The sequence below is a fragment of the Embiotoca jacksoni genome, unplaced genomic scaffold (assembly GCF_022577435.1).
Source record: "Embiotoca jacksoni isolate LCO1_2020_lvr unplaced genomic scaffold, fEmbJac1.0.p SCAF_30, whole genome shotgun sequence".
NCBI lineage: Eukaryota > Metazoa > Chordata > Actinopteri > Embiotocidae > Embiotoca > Embiotoca jacksoni.
In genome coordinates this window covers 3,585,555-3,607,511 of record NW_027185382.1, presented here as the reverse complement: position 1 = coordinate 3,607,511, position 21,957 = coordinate 3,585,555, and the positions used below count along the sequence as shown (strand labels likewise).

Sequence of the window (21,957 nt, the reverse complement as noted above, 5' to 3'; positions counted from 1 at the left end):
ATAAAACGATAATTAAAAAAAAAACACGATACTTGTGTTAAATAACAATATAAATGATTTATTGGGTTTTAATCGAATGTCCAATAAACTGCTGTTTTAATAAACTTGTACTGTTTTGCTCTAAAAATGCTGTTTTTACAGTACGAGATTGTGATTGTTCCCTTTTCACTGCGCAGTTTAACAACCGACTTACTTTCACTGACGTTAAACTCATCTATGAACTTCAGCGTGAACTGAGTGGACAGAAAAACAAATCATAAGAAATGAATAAATTACACTAATACCCGACAAGAAGGTGGACAGGATTTAATATCATTTGATCGGCAAATATTTCTGGATTAAATTACTGAAAACTACAAATATTCATTTAGAGTCACTTGATGTTAAAATTACATACAAACAAGACAAATAAACAAATATTTACATTTAAAAGAATCATTTTGTGAATATACTTACAGTTTAATGTTAAATATGCGTCTGCTACAAAAAAATGGGCACAAGAAGTTTGCTTCGCTGTCTAATGAAGAGGGAAAGAAAACACTCACGGTTTTCTCCACCAGGAGGCGCTGTATTGATGTCTTTTTATAATAAGGCTTCTGAACTCTTCCTAAACATGTAGCTTTAGTTCCCTTTTAGTTCAATAAATCATGACCATCAACATCCATCACTCCCAGCTGACAGCAGCTCCTTCACCTCTCTGATGACTAAGAAGTTGTTCTGCAGTCCAGCTTCTTTAAGCTCTACTTTCCCCTAAAAGTCTGCACTCCCTCCGGCCAAGAAGCACTCGTTTCTTTGTTTTAATGATTCTGTAAGACAAGATTCAGACTGAAGGATATGTATTATTTAGATTCTCTGTAGATAAATCTTCGCCATTTTTCAGTTTACAGGAAAATAACAGCAAGAAGAAACAGCAGAGGACAAACCTACAACATTTTTATACATTTCATTTAATTAAAGGACTTCTATTCTGAAGAAAAGGTAAAAAAAACAACAACCATTGAATACATTTATATAAACATAAAAAGTTAAATGTTATGAAAACAATATGTACATAAAACCCAGAATTGTACATAAATGTGATGATTAAAAATATTGAGTACAGAAATCCTTTTGTTATCAAGAGGTGTAATAATTTTCCAAGAACTGAGCTGCAATTGTCAACGAACTTTCTACAACAGAAAGAACGTTTACATGATAAACATGTTTTGATGCTGAAGTCTGACTGTTAGTTTCTGAACAACAGTTGTTGTCTTAAAACAAACGTTTTGATGATGTTTGTTTCTTGGTGGTTGAATTTTAAGGTTTCTTCACAGACGATCGTGTTCTGATCTCATTCATCTTTATCATTAAAGGTGTTTTGTTCCTTCAAGTGAAAATAAGATGTTAGTTAATTCCCACTCAATAAATCATCTTACACAGAATAAATTAAGTATATGCAAATAAATATATGTTTCTTACTCATCAATGACTTGGGCAGGTTTCTGTGGTGTTTTGTTCCTGAGTGACAGACGACTGTAAAGTCAATGTACAAACATTCATTAGTTATTTATGCATTTTGTCAGAAAACATCAGCTTGTGTTGTTCTTTGTCGCTTCTCAAAGTCAGTAAATCACAACCATGTGAGCACTGAGATACTTATTTTAAAAGAAGACTTAAAAGATGAAAATAAAAATCACCTGTTCACTTTTTTCTGTTTCAGCAGGACAAAGATGAATACTGGAACAAGACAGCAGACTATAACCATCCCCACAACTAATCCAATGATCCAACCTGGGAGAAGAGAGGGAAAATGTGACTGTGAGCAACATTCACAAAAAATCTGATTTTCAAAGTGTTTCTCACCATCAGCAGACGTCGGTTTGACGTCAAGAATCATCACAAACACAAACATAAAGAAATTACAAACCAAATGGAAACACCAACTTACTGGATTCACGGTGAGCAGGTGTAAATTTCTCTGGTTTGACGTCAGGAATCGTCACAAAGACGTTTCTCTGAGGAGCAGAGAGCACTCGTACCGCACATCCAACCTGAGCACCGTGTTTATGGACACCTGACAGCACAGCTGTGGTGGTGACGGTGACGGTACCGTTGGTGTTGGAGACACTGACGGTGTTGTTGGGTGAGAGGTGGAGGTCTTGTGGTGAGACATTCAGGGTTACGGTGGGAGCAGGTCGACCAGTGGCTGAACAGGACACCACTAACTCCTCAGAAGAGTTTGACTCTCTGACATGGAGAACAGGTTCATGCAGCTCTGCAAGGAAAAGCAATGAGATTGTTGTCAAGACGACGGCTTCTAATATTTGTTGTCCATTATGTTAGTTTGTACGAGACACTGATCGAACATGTTGAAAGTGATCCAGTAAAGTTCTTACCATAGAGTTGGAGACAGGTTGTGCCTATCACAGCAGGGTCAGGGTAGATGTGAAACAAGCAGCGATAGCAGCCTTCATCCAACTCCGTTACGTTCCTGATAACGATGGACGTGTTCAGCAGTCCAACATCTTCAAACTCAACTTTACCTCTGAAGGGAGAATTCACTCTTTGGCCAAAGTGCTTGTGGTTGGATCCAACATTTGTCTCTCCTTCAGGTAAGTTTTTCATCCATGTGACATGCTGGACATCTTTAGATTCCATAATCTGACAGTTCAAGATGACTTCGTCTCCCATTTTTCCAACCACAGTGTGCTGTGTTTGGATAAAAGGTGTTAAACCTGCAGAGGAAATAACAGTCTGGGGTCAGAGATTCAGATCTTTTACTTCAAATCAAAGTCAAAGTCCTGCAACTAAATATCCTACTTAAGTAGAAGTACAGAGGTATTAGCAGCAGAATAAAGTAAACGTACTGGTTTCAACGGTCTGACTGATTTATTATTAGGGCCCGAGCACCGAGCATCGCTCGAGAGCGCCCCCTAAAGAGATGCCCCGGCGGCCACATTTACCTAAATTCACCGTATCCGGTGGACACGTGTATCACACCAAGAAGCACAAAAAAGTTACATTGCACCATTTTGTCAACTCGACAGGAAGTCCACCATTTTGAATTTAGTCGCCATTTTGGGCGATTCTGACATGTTGTATTTTGTCGAACTCCTCTGAGGGATTTTGTCGGACCGACTTGAATTTAGGTTCTCTGGATAGAAAACATGTTTGGGATTAAAATATATCGAGATAATTCGTTTTCATCGATGTGTGTGCCCGTGAGAGGCGGCCATTTTGAGCGTCTCGCCATGAAACTACGAGTTGCTTTAAATCTTATGTACATGGACCGACCTCCTCCAAACATCACAGGTATGATAACAGCCCCGCCCTGAAGACCCCTGTGGGGTAATATTCGCTCATAGTCATAGCGCCCCCTGGTGGACACTGGAAATGACACTTTTCATACTTTCAAAAAAACAAACTCGACTACGTCGAGCTGGTTGATCCCATGAACCTAAAGTCGGGTCACAATAACCTAAACATGCAGTTGATAATATATATTGAGACATTCGTTCGACTTTGTCAATGGACATCGCCGTGACGATGCGGCAAAGTTGGATGTCTCGCCGTGACACAGGAAGTTGATGTTTAAGGTCAACGGATGCTTGAAACCTCACGAAACGTGTGACATACTTCCGGCGTAGCGAGACAATACATCTGATATGTGTTTTGCGAGTGGGCATGGCCAAACGGCCAGCGCCCCCTACTGGAGACAGGAAACGAGACAAAAATAGCAACTTCAAGCGGGGATATGCGGTCCACGTGCACGTCGGGGAGACGGCTTCGGGGAGGCGGCGCGCCGGATTGCGAGGGCCAGTACATCACTGCTTGCAGTTTTAATTAGGGCCCGAGCACCGAGCATCGGTGCGAAAGCCCTATTGTATTTCGTAAAAATGTTCTTCTTCTCTTTCTTCTTCTTCTCCTTACGTAAAGTGATTTGCCTTTTTGGAGGCTTTATCATATTCAAAAACTCATGAAAGTGGATACACATATGACTCCCGTCGAAACATTTCGTATTCTGGTGGAGTCGCGAATGGGCGCGGCCAAACGGATCAAGAGCGCCCCCTAAAGAGATGCATCTTTACCTAAATTCACCAAATCCGGTGGACACGTGTATCACACCGAGACGCACAAAAAAGTTACATTGCACCGTTACGTGAACTGGACAGGAAGTCCGCCATTTTGAATTTAGTCATCTTTTTTGGCGATTAACACCTTGTACTTTAACAAACTCCTACAGATTTTGTTGGACTGACTTGAAATTTAGTCTGTGCACTCTTAACATTTTTTTGGAATTAAAAGTTATCAAAATAATTTCTTTTCATGATTGGTGTGCCTGTGGCGTGGCAGACAAAAAGGGATAAAAAAAAAAAAGTCATTCTATAGCATGTCGTCCAAAGGTGACCCAAAAATGACTTTTGGGTTACTTTTTGCTATAGTGTGAATTTTTTTCCCCCTAATTTGGACGACAAGCTATAGTATGATTTAGTTATTTTTATAACTGGCAAATGGGGGAATCGAACCCCTGACCTTCTTGCAGAGAGGCAATAGTGCTAACCACTGCTCCACAACAACAACAAAATAAAAAACCTCTCATACAGAAATAAAAATCAATAACAAAAAATAAAATGTCTAAATCGTCTTGATTTCTGTTCGAACTACCACAAACTTTACCTACATTACATTAATTATGCCTTAGTACATTTTAACTTACCGAACTCACCTCCCTGTTCGGTAAGTGCCGGAGTCCCCGCCCCGAAGGCGGAGTGCGAGGGCCCGTACATCACTGATTGCAGTTTTAATTCATATTATATTACAAGTTTTCAGTCCCACGTTTGTGTCGCATGTCTGCAGGCTGGGGAAAGTTTTTGTTTTTGTTGTTGTTGTTCAAACAGTTATAGTTTTGTCGTGTGGGAAGTTAAAAAGCATCTCTGTTTCTGTTGTTCATCTTATTTTCGCTGAACAGTGGACACTGCCAGCTCAAAACCTGCCACAGCAGTCTAAATGTGGAATAGCAGCTGTTTTCTGAACAACAAAAAAAGGAAAATGGAAAGTTTAAATTTCCATTTAAGTTCAATATAACGCCACTTTATTCTAGGAGTTTCATCCAAACTGCCAGACCAAGGCTCTAATCCAGGGGTGTCAAACTCATTTTAGTTAAGGGGCCACATACTGCCCACTTTGATCTCAAGTGGGCCAGACCAGTAAAATCATAGCATAATAACGCAGTCATAACGACAATATTTCTCTATGTTTAAATCATTGGTGAAGGTTTTTGGATGATAAACCCTATTTTAAGGTCTTTCTACAATAAACTAGAAACATAAAGACCAAAAACTCAGACATCAGCCCACTGTTTATCTGCCCCGGCTCTCCTCTGCAGAGTCCCTCGCTTTGTCACGCTTTTGACGTCAAACGCTTGACAAAAGCTGCCTGTGGCACCGAGCGCCGCTCCCTCCGGAGCAGAAGTCGCATTTACGCTGTTTTTGAAGCAATTACTGTTGATTTTCCAACTTTCATTGAGACGTTCAAACTATTTAAGGTGTCATCATTGAAGAAAGGAGACATATGTCCTACCTTTGATTATCTTTCTCGGTAGAGAATGAGTCGGGTTCGCCTCAGTCACACTACCGAGGCACGACAGCACAAAATATAATGTAAAGAAATCCGTCATTCTCCTCAGCTGCTTGAACAGATGCGGTCTTGCCTGAAGTTAGGTGTGTCAATGTGAGTGTGTGTGACTGAATGTGACTGTGGGCGGATACTCAATGGGGAAGGGATACACAGTGGATCAACCTGTCGACTCCCTTCTGTGCACAATAACATGATTCCAAAACATAATAAAGATCCCAGATTAAATTATTCCGGTTACACATCATTCATGCAACAAATACCATCAAACATACAACTACAAAGTTACATACATGGAGTCAACTGAACTTCTTGTAACTTCTTGTTTGTTTTCCTTTTTTCAGGAAGATGGTGACGACAGCAACAACCAGAGCACCACAACAAAAAAACACATTTAACACATGTATAAAAATATATTTTTATTTAAATGTACATAAAACAAAGAATTGTACATAAATGTGATGATTCAAAATATTGAGTAAATAAATACTTTTGTTATGAAGAGGTGTAATAAATAAATCATAAAACTGAGCTGCAATTGTCAACAAACTTTCTACAACAGAAAGAACGTTTACATGATAAACATGTTGTGATGCTGAAGTCTGACTGTTAGTTTCTGAACAACAGTTGTTGTCTTAAAACAAACGTTTTAATACAGGACAGCATTTTTCTTCATGTTTCCTCCGCGAGAGATAAATTCAAACTGAGCAAGTTGCTCACAGTAGGACGGATATCCGTGGGTTGTCAAAATAAAACGATAATTAAAAAAAATAAAAACCACAATACATGTATGAAATAACAATATAAATGATTTATTGGGTTTTACTCAAATGTCCAATAAACTGCTGTTTTAATAAACTTGTACTGTTTTGCTCTAAAAATGCTGTTTTTACAGTACGAGATTGTGATTGTTCCCTTTTCACTGCGCAGTTTAACAACCGACTTACTTTCACTGACGTTAAACTCATCTATGAACTTCAGCGTGAACTGAGTGGACAGAAAAACAAATCATAAGAAATGAATAAATTACACTAATACCCGACAAGAAGGTGGACAGGATTTAATATCATTTGATCGGCAAATATTTCTGGATTAAATTACTGAAAACTACAAATATTCATTTAGAGTCACTTGATGTTAAAATTACATCCAAACAAGACAAATAAACAAATTTTTGCATTTAAAAGAATCATTTTGTGAATATACTTACAGCTTAATGTTAAATATGCGTCTGCTACAAAAAAATGGGCACAAGAAGTTTGCTCAGCTGTCTAATGAAGAGGGAAACAAAACACTCACGGTTTTCTCCACCAGGAGGCGCTGTATTGATGTCTTTTTATAATAAGGCTTCTGAACTCTTCCTAAAGATGTAGCTTTAGTTCCCTTTTAGTTCAATAAATCATGACCATCAACATCCATCACTCCCAGCTGACAGCAGCTCCTTCACCTCTCTGATGACTAAGAAGTTGTTCTGCAGTCCAGCTTCTTTAAGCTCTACTTTCCCCTAAAAGTCTGCACTCCCTCCGGCCAAGAAGCACTCGTTTCTTTGTTTTAATCATTCTGTAAGACAAGATTCAGACTGAAGGATATGTATTATTTAGATTCTCTGTAGATAAATCTTCGCCATTTTTCAGTTTACAGGAAAATAACAGCAAGAAGAAACAGCAGAGGACAAACCTACAACATTTTTATACATTTCATTTAATTAAAGGACTTCTATTCTGGAGAAAAGGTAAAAAAAAAACAACAACCATTGAATACACTTATATAAACATAAAAAGTTAAATGTTACTAAAACAATATGTACATAAAACCCAGAATTGTACATAAATGTGATGATTAAAAATATTGAGTACAGAAATCCTTTTGTTATGAAGAGGTGTAATAATTTCCCAAGAACTGAGCTGCAATTGTCAACGAACTTTCTACAACAGAAAGAACGTTTACATGATAAACATGTTGTGATGCTGAAGTCTGACTGTTAGTTTCTGAACAACAGTTGTTGTCTTAAAACAAACGTTTTGATGATGTTTGTTTCTTGGTGGTTGAATTTTAAGGTTTCTTCACAGACGATCGTGGTCTGATCTCATTCATCTTTATCATTAAAGGTGTTTTGTTCCTTCGAGTGAAAATAAGATGTTAGTTAATTCCCACTCAATAAATCATCTTACACAGAATAAATTAAGTATATGCAAATAAATATATGTTTCTTACTCATCAATGACTTGGGCAGGTTTCTGTGTTGTTTTCTCCCTGAGTGACAAAAGACAGTAAAGTCAATGTACAAACATTCATTAGTTATTTATGCATTTTGTCAGAAAACATCAGCTTGTGTTGTTCTTTGTCGCTTCTCAAAGTCAGTAAATCACAACCATGTGAGCACTGAGATACTTATTTTAAAAGAAGACTTAAAAGATGAAAATAAAAATCACCTGTTCGGTGTTATCTGTTTCAGCAGGACAAAGATGAATACTGAAACAAGACAGCAGACTATAACCATCCCCACAACTAATCCAATGATCCAACCTGGGAGAAGAGAGGGAAAATGTGACTGTGAGCAACATTCACAAAAAATCTGATTTTCAAAGTGTTTCTCACCATCAGCAGACGTCGGTTTGACGTCATGAATCATCACAAACACAAACATAAAGAAATTACAAACCAAATGGAAACACCAACTTACTGGATTCATGGTGAGCAGGTGTAAATTTCTCTGGTTTGACGTCAGGAATCGTCACAGAGACGTTTCTCTGAGGAGCAGAGAGCACTCGTACCGCACATCCAACCTGAGCACCGTGTTTATGGACACCTGACAGCACAGCTGTGGTGGTGACGGTGACGGTACCGTTGGTGTTGGAGACACTGACGGTGTTGTTGGGTGAGAGGTGGAGGTCTTGTGGTGAGACATTCAGGGTTACGGTGGGAGCAGGTCGACCAGTGGCTGAACAGGACACCACTAACTCCTCAGAAGAGTTTGACTCTCTGACATGGAGAACAGGTTCATGCAGCTCTGCAAGGAAAAGCAATGAGATTGTTGTCAAGACGACGGCTTCTAATATTTGTTGTCCATTATGTTAGTTTGTACGAGACACTGATCGAACATGTTGAAAGTGATCCAGTAAAGTTCTTACCATAGAGTTGGAGACAGGTTGTGCCTATCACAGCAGGGTCAGGGTAGATGTGAAACAAGCAGCGATAGCAGCCTTCATCCAACTCCGTTACGTTCCTGATAACGATGGACGTGTTCAGCAGTCCAACATCTTCAAACTCAACTTTACCTCTGAAGGGAGAATTCACTCTTTGGCCAAAGTGCTTGTGGTTGGATCCAACATTTGTCTCTCCTTCAGGTAGGTTTTTCTGCCATGTGACTTCGTGGACATCTTTAGATTCCATAATCTGACAGTTCAAGATGACTTCGTCTCCCATTTTTCCAACCACAGTGTGCTGTGTTTGGATAAAAAGTGTTAAACCTGCAGAGGAAATAACAGTCTGGGGTCAGAGATTCAGATCTTTTACTTCAAATCAAAGTCAAAGTCCTGCAACTAAATATCCTACTTAAGTAGAAGTACAGAGGTATTAGCAGCAGAATAAAGTAAACGTACTGGTTTCAACCGTCTGACTGATTTATTATTATTTATGATCTCATTACATTATGAATAGTCAAGCATCAGATAAATCTGTGGGGTCATCAGATGATTACTGGAAGACAAAACAAAGTTCTGATCCACAAATCTGTTTTCAGGTTTTGGACTTTGTCCTCTAATCTGTGATTTTTGCTGAGATATTGGATCATGTGAACATTTATTGAAACAGAAACTATATGCAAACTTTGAAGGGAAAATCATCTGAAATGTGACTTTGGGTGTAAAACCAGTTTAATCTTTAACAATGTGTTGTAGTTTATCAGCTTGTTATATTATCCATTGTGTCAATTCTTTATCTGAAAAGTAACTAAAGCTTTCAGGTACGTTTGTGGACTACAAAGTACAATATTTCCCTCTAAAATGTGGAGTGAAAGTTATAAATGCAAATAGTTCCTTGCCACCACTGTAAACTGGGTAATATTATCATAGAACATAAATAATCTCACCTTTTGAAAAGATCCCCAACACATAAAAGAAATACAGGACAGCATTTTCCTCCATGTTTCCTCCGCGAGAGATAAATTCCAAAATGAGGAAGGTGTCGTCGAAGTATAACGGATATCCGTGGGTTGTCAAAAATTAAACTATTTAAAATAAAAAAAAACGATACTTGTATGAAATAACAATATAAATGATTTATTGAGTTTTACTCGAATGTCCAATAAACTGCTGTTTTAATAAACTTGTACTGTTTTGCTCTAAAAATGCTGTTTTTACAGTACGAGATTGTGATTGTTCCCTTTTCACTGCGCAGTTTAACAACCGACTTACTTTCACTTACGTTAAACTCATCTATGAACTTCAGCGTGAACTGAGTGGACAGAAAAACAAATCATAAGAAATGAATAAATTACACTAATACCCGACAAGAAGGTGGACAGGATTTAATATCATTTGATCGGCAAATATTTCTGGATTAAATTACTGAAAACTACAAATATTCATTTAGAGTCACTTGATGTTAAAATTACATCCAAACAAGACAAATAAACAAATATTTACATTTAAAAGAATCATTTTGTGAATATACTTATAGTTTAATGTTAAACATGCGTCTGCTACAAATAAATGGGCACAAGAAGTTTGCTCAGCTGTCTAATGAAGAGGGAAACAAAACACTCACGGTTTTCTCCACCAGGAGGCGCTGTATTGATGTCTTTTTATAATAAGGCTTCTGAACTCTTCCTAAACATGTAGCTTTAGTTCCCTTTTAGTTCAATAAATCATGACCATCAACATCCATCACTCCCAGCTGACAGCAGCTCCTTCACCTCTCTGATGACTAAGAAGTTGTTCTGCAGTCCAGCTTCTTTAAGCTCTACTTTCCCCTAAAAGTCTGCACTCCCTCCGGCCAAAAAGCACTCGTTTCTTTGTTTTAATGATTCTGTAAGACAAGATTCAGACTGAAGGATATGTATTATTTAGATTCTCTGTAGATAAATCTTTGCCATTTTTCAGTTTACAGGAAAATAACAGCAAGAAGAAACAGCAGAGGACAAACCTACAACATTTTTATACATTTCATTTAATTAAAGGACTTCTATTCTGGAGAAAAGGTAAAAAAAAACAAAAAACATTGAATACATTTATATAAACATAAAAAGTTAAATGTTACTAAAACAATATGTACATAAAACCCAGAATTGTACATAAATGTGATGATTAAAAATATTGAGTACATAAATCCTTTTGTTATAAAGAGGTGTAATAATTTCCCAAGAACTGAGCTGCAATTGTCAACGAACTTTCTACAACAGAAAGAACGTTTACATGATAAACATGTTTTGATGCTGAAGTCTGACTGTTAGTTTCTGAACAACAGTTGTTGTCTTAAAACAAACGTTTTGATGATGTTTGTTTCTTGGTGGTTGAATTTTAAGGTTTCTTCACAGACGATCGTGTTCTGATCTCATTCATCTTTATCATTAAAGGTGTTTTGTTCCTTCGAGTGAAAATAAGATGTTAGTTAATTCCCACTCAATAAATCATCTTACACAGAATAAATTAAGTATATGCAAATAAATATATGTTTCTTACTCATCAATGTCTTGGGCAGGTTTCTGTGTTGTTTTCTTCCTGAGTGACAAAAGACAGTAAAGTCAATGTACAAACATTCATTAGTTATTTATGCATTTTGTCAGAAAACATCAGCTTGTGTTGTTCTTTGTCGCTTCTCAAAGTCAGTAAATCACAACCATGTGAGCACTGAGATACTTATTTTAAAAGAAGACTTAAAAGATGAAAATAAAAATCACCTGTTCAGTTTCTTCTGTTTCATCAGGACAAAGATGAATACTGAAACAAGACAGCAGACTATAACCATCCCCACAACTAATCCAATGATCCAACCTGGGAGAAGAGAGGGAAAATGTGACTGTGAGCAACATTCACAAAAAATCTGATTTTCAAAGTGTTTCTCACCATCAGCAGACGTCGGTTTGACGTCAGGAATCATCACAAACACAAACATAAAGAAATTACAAACCAAATGGAAACACCAACTTACTGGATTCACGGTGAGCAGGTGTAAATTTCACTGGTTTGACGTCAGGAATCGTCACAGAGACGTTTCTCTGAGGAGCAGAGAGCACTCGTACCGCACATCCAACCTGAGCACCGTGTTTATGGACACCTGACAGCACAGCTGTGGTGGTGACGGTGACGGTACCGTTGGTGTTGGAGACACTGACGGTGTTGTTGGGTGAGAGGTGGAGGTCTTGTGGTGAGACATTCAGGGTTACGGTGGGAGCAGGTCGACCAGTGGCTGAACAGGACACCACTAACTCCTCAGAAGAGTTTGACTCTCTGACATGGAGAACAGGTTCATGCAGCTCTGCAAGGAAAAGCAATGAGATTGTTGTCAAGACGACGGCTTCTAATATTTGTTGTCCATTATGTTAGTTTGTACGAGACACTGATCGAACATGTTGAAAGTGATCCAGTAAAGTTCTTACCATAGAGTTGGAGACAGGTTGTGCCTATCACAACATCGTCAGGGTAGATGTTAAACAAGCAGCGATAGCAGCCTTCATCCAACTCCGTTACGTTCCTGATAACGATGGACGTGTTCAGCAGTCCAACATCTTCAAACTCAACTTTACCACTGAAGGGAGAATTCACTAGTTGGCCAAAGTCCTTGTGGTTGGATACAACTTTTGTCTCTCCTTCAGGTAAGTTTTTCATCCATGTGACATGCTGGACATCTTTAGATTCTATAATCTGACAGTTCAAGATGACTTCGTCTCCCATTTTTCCAACCACAGTGTGCTGTGTTTGGATAAAAGGTGTTAAACCTGCAGAGGAAATAACAGTCTGGGGTCAGAGATTCAGATCTTTTACTTCAAATCAAAGTCAAAGTCCTGCAACTAAATATCCTACTTAAGTAGAAGTACAGAGGTATTAGCAGCAGAATAAAGTAAACGTACTGGTTTCAACCGTCTGACTGATTTATTATTAGGGCCCGAGCACCGAGCATCGCTCGAGAGCGCCCCCTAAAGAGATGCCCCGGCGGCCACATTTACCTAAATTCACCAGATCCGGTGGACACGTGTATCACACCAAGAAGCACAAAAAAGTTACATTGCACCATTTTGTCAACTCGACAGGAAGTCCACCATTTTGAATTTAGTCGCCATTTTGGGCGATTCTGACATGTTGTATTTTGTCGAACTCCTCTGAGGGATTTTGTCGGACCGACTTGAATTTAGGTTCTCTGGATAGAAAACATGTTTGGGATTAAAATATATCGAGATAATTCGTTTTCATCGATGTGTGTGCCCGTGAGAGGCGGCCATTTTGAGCGTCTCGCCATGAAACTACGAGTTGCTTTAAATCTTATGTACATGGACCGACCTCCTCCAAACATCACAGGTATGATAACAGCCCCGCCCTGAAGACCCCTGTGGGGTAATATTCGCTCATAGTCATAGCGCCCCCTGTTGGCCACTGGAAATGACACTTTTCATACTTTCAAAAAAACAAACTCGACTACGTCGAGCTGGTTGATCCCATGAACCTAAAGTCGGGTCACAATAACCTAAACATGCAGTTGATGATATATTGAGACATTCGTTCGACTTTGTCAATGGACATCGCCGTGACGATGCGGCAAAGTTGGATGTCTCGCCGTGACACAGGAAGTTGATGTTTAAGGTCAACGGATGCTTGAAACCTCACGAAACGTGTGACATACTTCCGGCGCAGCGAGACAATACATCTGATATGTGTTTTGCGAGTGGGCGTGGCCAAACGGCCAGCGCCCCCTACTGGAGACAGGAAACGAGACAAAAATAGCAACTTCAAGCGGGGATATGCGGTCCACGTGCACGTCGGGGAGACGGCTTCGGGGAGGCGGCGCGCCGGATTGCGAGGGCCAGTACATCACTGCTTGCAGTTTTAATTAGGGCCCGAGCACCGAGCATCGGTGCGAAAGCCCTATTGTATTTCGTAAAAATGTTCTTCTTCTCTTTCTTCTTCTTCTCCTTACGTAAAGTGATTTGCCTTTTTGGAGGCTTTATCATATTCAAAAACTCATGAAAGTGGATACACATATGACTCCCGTCGAAACATTTCGTATTCTGGTGGAGTCGCGAATGGGCGCGGCCAAACGGATCAAGAGCGCCCCCTAAAGAGATGCATCTTTACCTAAATTCACCAAATCCGGTGGACACGTGTATCACACCGAGACGCACAAAAAAGTTACATTGCACCGTTACGTGAACTGGACAGGAAGTCCGCCATTTTGAATTTAGTCATCTTTTTTGGCGATTAACACCTTGTACTTTAACAAACTCCTACAGATTTTGTTGGACTGACTTGAAATTTAGTCTGTGCACTCTTAACATTTTTTTGGAATTAAAAGTTATCAAAATAATTTCTTTTCATGATTGGTGTGCCTGTGGCGTGGCAGACAAAAAGGGATAAAAAAAAAAAGTCATACTATAGCATGTCGTCCAAAAGTAACCCAAAAATGACTTTTGGGTTACTTTTTGCTATAGTGTGAATTTTTTTCCCCCTAATTTGGACGACAAGCTATAGTATGATTTAGTTATTTTTATAACTGGCAAATGGGGGAATCGAACCCCTGACCTTCTTGCAGAGAGGCAATAGTGCTAACCACTGCTCCACAACAACAACAAAATAAAAAACCTCTCATACAGAAATAAAAATCAATAACAAAAAATAAAATGTCTAAATCGTCTTGATTTCTGTTCAAACTACCACAAACTTTACCTACATTACATTAATTATGCCTTAGTACATTTTAACTTACCGAACTCACCTCCCTGTTCGGTAAGTGCCGGAGTCCCCGCCCCGAAGGCGGAGTGCGAGGGCCCGTACATCACTGATTGCAGTTTTAATTCATATTATATTACAAGTTTTCAGTCCCACGTTTGTGTCGCATGTCTGCAGGCTGGGGAAAGTTTTTGTTTTTGTTGTTGTTGTTCAAACAGTTATAGTTTTGTCGTGTGGGAAGTTAAAAAGCATCTCTGTTTCTGTTGTTCATCTTATTTTCGCTGAACAGTGGACACTGCCAGCTCAAAACCTGCCACAGCAGTCTAAATGTGGAATAGCAGCTGTTTTCTGAACAACAAAAAAAGGAAAATGGAAAGTTTAAATTTCCATTTCAGTTCAATATAACGCCACTTTATTCTAGGAGTTTCATCCAAACTGCCAGACCAAGGCTCTAATCCAGGGGTGTCAAACTCATTTTAGTTAAGGGGCCACATACTGCCCACTTTGATCTCAAGTGGGCCAGACCAGTAAAATCATAGCATAATAACGCAGTCATAACGACAATATTTCTCTATGTTTAAATCATTGGTGAAGGTTTTTGGATGATAAACCCTATTTTAAGGTCTTTCTACAATAAACTAGAAACATAAAGACCAAAAACTCAGACATCAGCCCACTGTTTATCTGCCCCGGCTCTCCTCTGCAGAGTCCCTCGCTTTGTCACGCTTTTGACGTCAAACGCTTGACAAAAGCTGCCTGTGGCACCGAGCGCCGCTCCCTCCGGAGCAGAAGTCGCATTTACGCTGTTTTTGAAGCAATTACTGTTGATTTTCCAACTTTCATTGAGACGTTCAAACTATTTAAGGTGTCATCATTGAAGAAAGGAGACATATGTCCTACCTTTGATTATCTTTCTCGGTAGAGAATGAGTCGGGTTCGCCTCAGTCACACTACCGAGGCACGACAGCACAAAATATAATGTAAAGAAATCCGTCATTCTCCTCAGCTGCTTGAACAGATGCGGTCTTGCCTGAAGTTAGGTGTGTCAATGTGAGTGTGTGTGACTGAATGTGACTGTGGGCGGATACTCAATGGGGAAGGGATACACAGTGGATCAACCTGTCGACTCCCTTCTGTGCACAATAACATGATTCCAAAACATAATAAAGATCCCAGATTAAATTATTCCGGTTACACATCATTCATGCAACAAATACCATCAAACATACAACTACAAAGTTACATACATGGAGTCAACTGAACTTCTTGTAACTTCTTGTTTGTTTTCCTTTTTTCAGGAAGATGGTGACGACAGCAACAACCAGAGCACCACAACAAAAAAACACATTTAACACATGTATAAAAATATATTTTTATTTAAATGTACATAAAACAAAGAATTGTACATAAATGTGATGATTCAAAATATTGAGTAAATAAATACTTTGTTATGAAGAGGTGTAATAAATAAATCATAAAACTGAGCTGCAATTGTCAACAAACTTTCAACAACAGAAAGAACGTTTACATGATAAACATGTTGTGATGCTGAAGTCTGACTGTTAGTTTCTGAACAACAGTTGTTGTCTTAAAACAAACGTTTTTTTGATGATGTTGGTTTCTTGGTGGTTGAATTTTAAGGTTTCTTCCCAGACGATCGCTGTTTGAGATCATTCACCTTTGTGATTAAAGGTGTTTTGTTCCTTCAAGTGAAAATAAGATATTAGTTAATTCCCACTCAATAAATCATCTTACACAGAATAAATTAAGTATATGCAAATAAATATATGTTTCTTACTCATGAATGACTTGGGCAGGTTTCTGTGGTGTTTTGTTCCTGAGTGACAGAAGACAGTAAAGTCAATGTACAAACATTCATTAGTTATTTATGCATTTTGTCAGAAAACATCAGCTTGTGTTGTTCTTTGTCGCTTCTCAAAGTCAGTAAATCACAACCATGTGAGCACTGAGATACTTATTTTAAAAGAAGACTTAAAAGATGAAAATAAAAATCACCTGTTCGGTGTTATCTGTTTCAGCAGGACAAAGATGAATACTGAAACAAGACAGCAGACTATAACCATCCCCACAACTAATCCAATGATCCAACCTGGGAGAAGAGAGGGAAAATGTGACTGTGAGCAACATTCACAAAAAAAATCTGATTTTCAAAGTGTTTCTCACCATCAGCAGACGTCGGTTTGACGTCAAGAATCATCACAAACACAAACATAAACAAAATTACAAACCAAATGGAAACACCAACTTACTGGATTCACGGTGAGCAGGTGTAAATTTCTCTGGTTTGACGTCAGGAATCGTCACAAAGACGTTTCTCTGAGGAGCAGAGAGCACTCGTACCGCACATCCAACCTGAGCACCGTGTTTATGGACACCTGACAGCACAGCTGTGGTGGTGACGGTGACGGTACCGTTGGTGTTGGAGACACTGACGGTGTTGTTGGGTGAGAGGTGGAGGTCTTGTGGTGAGACATTCAGGGTTACGGTGGGAGCAGGTCGACCAGTGGCTGAACAGGACACCACTAACTCCTCAGAAGAGTTTGACTCTCTGACATGGAGAACAGGTTCATGCAGCTCTGCAAGGAAAAGCAATGAGATTGTTGTCAAGACGACGGCTTCTAATATTTGTTGTCCATTATGTTAGTTTGTACGAGACACTGATCGAACATGTTGAAAGTGATCCAGTAAAGTTCTTACCATAGAGTTGGAGACAGGTTGTGCCTATCACAACATCGTCAGGGTAGATGTTAAACAAGCAGCGATAGCAGCCTTCATCCAACTCCGTTACGTTCCTGATAACGATGGACGTGTTCAGCAGTCCAACATCTTCAAACTTAACTTTACCTCTGAAGGGAGAATTCACTCTTTGGCCAAAGTGCTTGTGGTTGGATCCAACATTTGTCTCTCCTTCAGGTAAGTTTTTCTGCCATGTGACTTGTTGGACATCTTTAGATTCTATAATCTGACAGTTCAAGATGACTTCGTCTCCCATTTTTCCAACCACAGTGTGCTGTGTTTGGATAAAAAGTGTTAAACCTGCAGAGGAAATAACAGTCTGGGGTCAGAGATTCAGATCTTTTACTTCAAATCAAAGTCAAAGTCCTGCAACTAAATATCCTACTTAAGTAGAAGTACAGAGGTATTAGCAGCAGAATAAAGTAAACGTACTGGTTTCAACCGTCTGACTGATTTATTATTATTTATGATCTCATTACATTATGAATAGTCAAGCATCAGATAAATCTGTGGGGTCATCAGATGATTACTGGAAGACAAAACAAAGTTCTGATCCACAAATCTGTTTTCAGGTTTTGGACTTTGTCCTCTAATCTTTGATTTTTGCTGAAATATTTGATCATGTGAACATTTATTGAAACAGAAACTATATGCAAACTTTGAAGGGAAAATCATCTGAAATGTGACTTTGGGTGTAAAACCAGTTTAATCTTTAACAATGTGTTGTAGTTTATCAGCTTGTTATATTATCCATTGTGTCAATTCTTTATCTGAAAAGTAACTAAAGCTTTCAGGTACGTTTGTGGACTACAAAGTACAATATTTCCCTCTAAAATGTGGAGTGAAAGTTATAAATGTAAATAGTTCCTTGCCACCACTGTAAACTGGGTAATATTATCATAGAACATAATTAATCTCACCTTTTGAAAAGATCCCCAACACATAAAAGAAATATAGGACATCACTTTTCTCCATGTATGCTCCGCGGGAGATATATTAAAACTGAGGAAGGTGACGTCACAGTAGGACGGATATCCGTGGGTTGTCAAAATAAAACGATAATTAAAAAAAAAACACGATACTTGTGTTAAATAACAATATAAATGATTTATTGGGTTTTAATCGAATGTCCAATAAACTGCTGTTTTAATAAACTTGTACTGTTTTGCTCTAAAAATGCTGTTTTTACAGTACGAGATTGTGATTGTTCCCTTTTCACTGCGCAGTTTAACAACCGACCTACTTTCACTGACGTTAAACTCATCTATGAACTTCAGCGTGAACTGAGTGGACAGAAAAACAAATCATAAGAAATGAATAAATTACACTAATACCCGACAAGAAGGTGGACAGGATTTAATATCATTTGATCGGCAAATATTTCTGGATTAAATTACTGAAAACTACAAATATTCATTTAGAGTCACTTGATGTTAAAATTACATACAAACAAGACAAATAAACAAATATTTACATTTAAAAGAATCATTTTGTGAATATACTTACAGTTTAATGTTAAATATGCGTCTGCTACAAAAAAATGGGCACAAGAAGTTTGCTCAGCTGTCTAATGAAGAGGGAAACAAAACACTCACGGTTTTCTCCACTAGGAGGCGCTGTATTGATGTCTTTTTATAATAAGGCTTCTGAACTCTTCCTAAACATGTAGCTTTAGTTCCCTTTTAGTTCAATAAATCATGAACATCAACATCCATCACTCCCAGCTGACAGCAGCTCCTTCACCTCTCTGATGACTAAGAAGTTGTTCTGCAGTCCAGCTTCTTTAAGCTCTACTTTCCCCTAAAAGTCTGCACTCCCTCCGGCCAAGAAGCACTCGTTTCTTTGTTTTAATGATTCTGTAAGACAAGATTCAGACTGAAGGATAAGTATTATTTAGATTCTCTGTAGATAAATCTTCGCCATTTTTCAGTTTACAGGAAAATAACAGCAAGAAGAAACAGCAGAGGACAAACCTACAACATTTTTATACATTTCATTTAATTAAAGGACTTCTATTCTGGAGAAAAGGTAAAAAAAAAAACAACAACCATTGAATACACTTATATAAACATAAAAAGTTAAATGTTACTAAAACAATATGTACATAAAACCCAGAATTGTACATAAATGTGATGATTAAAAATATTGAGTACAGAAATCCTTTTGTTATGAAGAGGTGTAATAATTTCCCAAGAACTGAGCTGCAATTGTCAACGAACTTTCTACAACAGAAAGAACGTTTACATGATAAACATGTTGTGATGCTGAAGTCTGACTGTTAGTTTCTGAACAACAGTTGTTGTCTTAAAACAAACGTTTTTTTGATGATGTTGGTTTCTTGGTGGTTGAATTTTAAGGTTTCTTCACAGACGATCGTGGTCTGATCTCATTCATCTTCATCATTAAAGATGTTTTGTTCCTTCGAGTGAAAATAAGATGTTAGTTAATTCCCACTCAATAAATCATCTTACACAGAATAAATTAAGTATATGCAAATAAATATATGTTTCTTACTCATCAATGACTTGGGCAGGTTTCTGTGTTGTTTTCTCCCTGAGTGACAAAAGACAGTAAAGTCAATGTACAAACATTCATTAGTTATTTATGCATTTTGTCAGAAAACATCAGCTTGTGTTGTTCTTTGTCGCTTCTCAAAGTCAGTAAATCACAACCATGTGAGCACTGAGATACTTATTTTAAAAGAAGACTTAAAAGATGAAAATAAAAATCACCTGTTCGGTGTTATCTGTTTCAGCAGGACAAAGATGAATACTGAAACAAGACAGCAGACTATAACCATCCCCACAACTAATCCAATGATCCAACCTGGGAGAAGAGAGGGAAAATGTGACTGTGAGCAACATTCACAAAAAATCTGATTTTCAAAGTGTTTCTCACCATCAGCAGACGTCGGTTTGACGTCATGAATCATCACAAACACAAACATAAAGAAATTACAAACCAAATGGAAACACCAACTTACTGGATTCATGGTGAGCAGGTGTAAATTTCTCTGGTTTGACGTCAGGAATCGTCACAGAGACGTTTCTCTGAGGAGCAGAGAGCACTCGTACCGCACATCCAACCTGAGCACCGTGTTTATGGACACCTGACAGCACAGCTGTGGTGGTGACGGTGACGGTACCGTTGGTGTTGGAGACACTGACGGTGTTGTTGGGTGAGAGGTGGAGGTCTTGTGGTGAGACATTCAGGGTTACGGTGGGAGCAGGTCGACCAGTGGCTGAACAGGACACCACTAACTCCTCAGAAGAGTTTGACTCTCTGACATGGAGAACAGGTTCATGCAGCTCTGCAAGGAAAAGCAATGAGATTGTTGTCAAGACGACGGCTTCTAATATTTGTTGTCCATTATGTTAGTTTGTACGAGACACTGATCGAACATGTTGAAAGTGATCCAGTAAAGTTCTTACCATAGAGTTGGAGACAGGTTGTGCCTATCACAACATCGTCAGGGTAGATGTTAAACAAGCAGCGATAGCAGCCTTCATCCAACTCCGTTACGTTCCTGATAACGATGGACGTGTTCAGCAGTCCAACATCTTCAAACTCAACTTTACCTCTGAAGGGAGAATTCACTCTTTGGCCAAAGTGCTTGTGGTTGGATCCAACATTTGTCTCTCCTTCAGGTAAGTTTTTCTGCCATGTGACTTGTTGGACATCTTTAGATTCTATAATCTGACAGTTCAAGATGACTTCGTCTCCCATTTTTCCAACCACAGTGTGCTGTGTTTGGATAAAAAGTGTTAAACCTGCAGAGGAAATAACAGTCTGGGGTCAGAGATTCAGATCTTTTACTTCAAATCAAAGTCAAAGTCCTGCAACTAAATATCCTACTTAAGTAGAAGTACAGAGGTATTAGCAGCAGAATAAAGTAAACGTACTGGTTTCAACCGTCTGACTGATTTATTATTATTTATGATCTCATTACATTATGAATAGTCAAGCATCAGATAAATCTGTGGGGTCATCAGATGATTACTGGAAGACAAAACAAAGTTCTGATCCACAAATCTGTTTTCAGGTTTTGGACTTTGTCCTCTAATCTTTGATTTTTGCTGAGATATTGGATCATGTGATCATTTATTGAAACAGAAACTATATGCAAACTTTGAAGGGAAAATCATCTGAAATGTGACTTTGGGTGTAAAACCAGTTTAATCTTTAACAATGTGTTGTAGTTTATCAGCTTGTTATATTATCCATTGTGTCAATTCTTTATCTGAAAAGTAACTAAAGCTTTCAGGTACGTTTGTGGAGTACAAAGTACAATATTTCCCTCTAAAATGTGGAGTGAAAGTTATAAATGTAAATAGTTCCTTGCCACCACTGTAAACTGGGTAATATTATCATAGAACATAATTAATCTCACCTTTTGAAAAGATCCCCAACACATAAAAGAAATACAGGACAGCATTTTCCTCCATGTTTCCTCCGCGAGAGATAAATTCCAAAATGAGGAAGGTGTCGTCGAAGTATAACGGATATCCGTGGGTTGTCAAAAATAAAACTCTTTTAAAAACACGATACTTGTATGAAATAACAATATAAATGATTTATTGAGTTTTACTCGAATGTCCAATAAACTGCTGTTTTAATAAACTTGTACTGTTTTGCTCTAAAAATGCTGTTTTTACAGTACGAGATTGTGATTGTTCCCTTTTCACTGCGCAGTTTAACAACCGACTTA

At 38.4% G+C, this 21,957-nt stretch overlaps 5 protein-coding genes across 5 annotated transcripts; all 5 read right to left on the bottom strand.

Annotated features, from left to right (window-relative positions):
* Positions 1–1,454: 1,454 nt before the first annotated feature.
* Positions 1,455–5,710, bottom strand: LOC138206895 (OX-2 membrane glycoprotein-like). The gene is made up of 5 exons (XM_069163734.1): positions 5,560–5,710; positions 2,376–2,714; positions 1,928–2,254; positions 1,677–1,770; positions 1,455–1,497 (listed from the first exon to the last, which is right to left on the bottom strand). Exons 1-5 carry the CDS (start codon positions 5,654–5,656, stop codon positions 1,455–1,457), a joined length of 900 nt encoding a protein of 299 aa, XP_069019835.1. The 5' UTR covers positions 5,657–5,710.
* Positions 5,711–7,823: 2,113 nt separating this feature from the next.
* Positions 7,824–9,774, bottom strand: LOC138207161 (OX-2 membrane glycoprotein-like). The gene is made up of 5 exons (XM_069164205.1): positions 9,704–9,774; positions 8,745–9,083; positions 8,297–8,623; positions 8,046–8,139; positions 7,824–7,866 (listed from the first exon to the last, which is right to left on the bottom strand). The coding sequence occupies exons 1-5, from the start codon at positions 9,756–9,758 to the stop codon at positions 7,824–7,826; spliced, it is 858 nt and encodes a 285-aa protein (XP_069020306.1). The 5' UTR covers positions 9,759–9,774.
* A 1,127-nt stretch (positions 9,775–10,901) lies between these two features.
* LOC138207160 (OX-2 membrane glycoprotein-like) lies at positions 10,902–15,543 on the bottom strand. Its single transcript, XM_069164204.1, has 5 exons — positions 15,393–15,543; positions 12,212–12,550; positions 11,764–12,090; positions 11,513–11,606; positions 10,902–11,199 (listed from the first exon to the last, which is right to left on the bottom strand). Exons 1-5 carry the CDS (start codon positions 15,487–15,489, stop codon positions 11,133–11,135), a joined length of 924 nt encoding a protein of 307 aa, XP_069020305.1. The 5' UTR covers positions 15,490–15,543; the 3' UTR covers positions 10,902–11,132.
* Positions 15,544–15,959: 416 nt separating this feature from the next.
* LOC138207162 (OX-2 membrane glycoprotein-like) lies at positions 15,960–18,197 on the bottom strand. The gene is made up of 6 exons (XM_069164206.1): positions 18,170–18,197; positions 17,211–17,549; positions 16,763–17,089; positions 16,509–16,602; positions 16,291–16,329; positions 15,960–16,195 (listed from the first exon to the last, which is right to left on the bottom strand). Exons 2-6 carry the CDS (start codon positions 17,503–17,505, stop codon positions 16,129–16,131), a joined length of 822 nt encoding a protein of 273 aa, XP_069020307.1. The 5' UTR covers positions 17,506–17,549; positions 18,170–18,197; the 3' UTR covers positions 15,960–16,128.
* Positions 18,198–18,591: 394 nt separating this feature from the next.
* On the bottom strand, positions 18,592–21,710 carry LOC138207037 (OX-2 membrane glycoprotein-like). The gene is made up of 6 exons (XM_069164027.1): positions 21,640–21,710; positions 20,681–21,019; positions 20,233–20,559; positions 19,982–20,075; positions 19,764–19,802; positions 18,592–19,668 (listed from the first exon to the last, which is right to left on the bottom strand). Exons 1-6 carry the CDS (start codon positions 21,692–21,694, stop codon positions 19,602–19,604), a joined length of 921 nt encoding a protein of 306 aa, XP_069020128.1. The 5' UTR covers positions 21,695–21,710; the 3' UTR covers positions 18,592–19,601.
* Between the last annotated feature and the right edge of the window lie 247 nt (positions 21,711–21,957).